Genomic DNA, 2500 nt, shown 5'->3' on the forward strand with positions numbered 1-2500 from the left:
CTTCTGTCATCGTCATCACAATCACTCTCTTGATAACCAATACAAGTGTCATTTGGGTGATGTGCATCACTTTGGTTCATTGTAAGACTTAGCTGTAGCTTCATTCGTGCTTCCCTTTTTAATTGGTTCTTCCCAACTTTTAACACCTGAAATGAAACAAACACCTTTAATTACAGCACTGCTGTATCGTTGCCAAGGATTTGGATAATGCGGCTCTGAATCTTTCTAATTAATTAAGTCTTACAACAAATCTTTCCACTGACACTGCACAACTGCATTCATGCACATGCATATAGTAAAATTATTTTTTTTTTATAAATTTATGATATTTAGTATTTTTCTTATTAAGGGGCTTTTAATATTTGTGTACAAAAAATATATAAGACAAGGACTGTTCGAGATCGCCTGAAACAGCAGACTGTAAAATGCAGACTGGAGATGAAACAACCTTAGAACCCCTTTACTAATGCCAACCTGTAAATTACGCCTTAAATTAGGCCTAAAACAATGTTTAGATCAGAGTTTAGCATGAGTGAAGGTTTTGGGTTTTATGATGTGCATTTTACTCCAGTGGCCCCAGTTGTGCATTAAAAGAGAACTTTATCGGGTGGATATTTTAGGTCACTATCCACAGTAGCAAAACAATAAATAAAATTCAATCTGCACAAAAGATTTCAGTATATTAAAGGGGCAGTGTCATGCTTAATATAATGTGCTGTCTTTAATTAGGTCAAAAATGGGTAAAATCTAAATTAGTACTTTAGCTCACACGCAGAACATTCCTGACACCGGCAAGATATGAAATATTATATATAAGTATGGCACAAAGAGCTAATGTGCACTTCGTTTTTGGTGTCTTTCGGAAAACACTGTGTCCAAACTTGAAAAAATTGACCAGTTTTTTTTCAAGTTTCAATTCATTTCTATCCTCTCCATCCTTGGTTGCAAACAACAAAGAAAAGCTTCAGTGCACTTCAATGGTTATTGGCAACAAAACTACAGCATTATTTTGTGGTTTTCATTGATGTAAAAACTTGGACGTCTTTTTGTGTTTGGAAGTTTGACTAAAATAGCGTGAAACTGCCCTTCAATTAAATGCCCACGTAACTGTGAATAGGCACTGTCTAGGGTTAGCATATCCAAGTTAAAAGGCATGTACAAAAACCTTAGTCAATACTTAACATGGAGTATTTTAATCATACTCTAGATAAAGTGGTAATTATGCAGTCTTTGGATAACTGGCACCTGGTCTGCTGAGTGCATGTACTTTTTTAATTGCACTTTCCATATCAAGCAGGAGTGACATGTTTATACCTTATTATTAATTAATATATGAAGGAGCTAGCTGGGTTCTCAGGATCATACACGTCTGTACCTGTCGGATTCAAGACGTTCATCTTTGAAGGAACGTTTGTTAAGTGCTAAATTTAGTTGTCTTTATCAGATAAATGCAAGGATGAGTTCCAAACCCTGCAAGTGCAAATTATGAAAGACCCAAAATGATCAGCTGTAGACTTCCGAGAGTAACGAGTCGAGAAGAAAATAATGTGTCATAGGCTCCAGAGCTTCAAATTCATGTACATGAAGCTCCTTAATTAGAATACAAGACATGCATTAAGGTGTGTCCATTAGGCCTACAACTGGCAAGTGTGCTGGATTATAAATAGGCTACACTGTAGGTGTACAGAAACTGCCTTGTGCTTAAGTGTTTTGGATCAGCTCTGCCCAGATATTTTGAATTGGGTTCTGAATTATGGACTCAGAGGGAGAGAGAGAAATGTTTTGCACTGCCAGAGTGCAGAAAAATCTCTTCAAAGCTGACTTCCTTTGCACAAGATTGCTAATCCTACACAGGCTATGCAAAGACCTTTCTGCTTCACATGTCCAAAATAAATTGAAGTGCAAATTATAGGAAAGGGGTTTAACTTTCACTGTAAAATTAATTAACCCATTGACTCCTGTGGGTTCCCCATGCATTTACGAAAATTAAATTGTCTGGCATTAGACAGAGTAAAATAGTCTGGCTGGTTTAGGCTGGTTTAGGTGTCAAAAGGTTAACTATACATCAAAGCTATGACCAATCAGCAGGTAATATTTGAGTCACATGTACTCCTGACTGCAAACCCCAGCACAAATCAACTGGAGTTGATGAATTATTAAACAGCACATGGATTTAACTTTTAGTACAAATTCCTGCTCAGCTAATTACTGTTGTCTTAGCGTGAACTTTGAACTGTGTAGGCCGTGCGCAATAGGGACTGGGGACAGAAGGAATAAAAAAAAGTTGTTTGTGACCTTGAAAAGGGGAGATGTTGTGTTAGCGTGAACTTTGGACTGTGTAGGCCGTGCGCAATAGGGACTGGGGAGAGAAGGAATAAAAAACATGTCAGTTGTTGATTAACCTAGTTTCGTCTCTTAAAGTTGGATAACGCTTCAATTACAGTCATTAAACTTTTGATACAGGTCTCTACAGTGTATTCTGAATTTACTGTTTTACTGT

The 2500-nt window shown here is 37.0% G+C and overlaps 1 protein-coding gene across 5 annotated transcripts in view; it reads right to left on the reverse strand.

Moving 5' to 3' along the window:
- The window catches only part of LOC137992565 (uncharacterized), a 12263-nt gene that overhangs the window by 8401 nt on the left and 1362 nt on the right, over positions 1-2500 (reverse strand). For 4 of the 5 annotated variants that reach the window (XM_068837952.1, XM_068837954.1, XM_068837953.1 and 1 more), the window contains one exon: positions 1-146. This exon is cut by the window's left edge and continues 123 nt beyond it. In XM_068837952.1, coding sequence (XP_068694053.1) covers positions 1-104 — 104 coding nt within the window. In that variant the 5' untranslated portion in view covers positions 105-146. Of the gene's footprint in view, positions 147-2295; positions 2360-2500 lie in introns of all 5 variants that reach the window. The other variant, XM_068837950.1, reaches the window with a different exon arrangement.

Source organism: Montipora foliosa, chromosome 2 (genome assembly GCF_036669935.1).
Source record: "Montipora foliosa isolate CH-2021 chromosome 2, ASM3666993v2, whole genome shotgun sequence".
In the NCBI taxonomy this organism is placed as follows: domain Eukaryota; kingdom Metazoa; phylum Cnidaria; class Anthozoa; order Scleractinia; family Acroporidae; genus Montipora; species Montipora foliosa.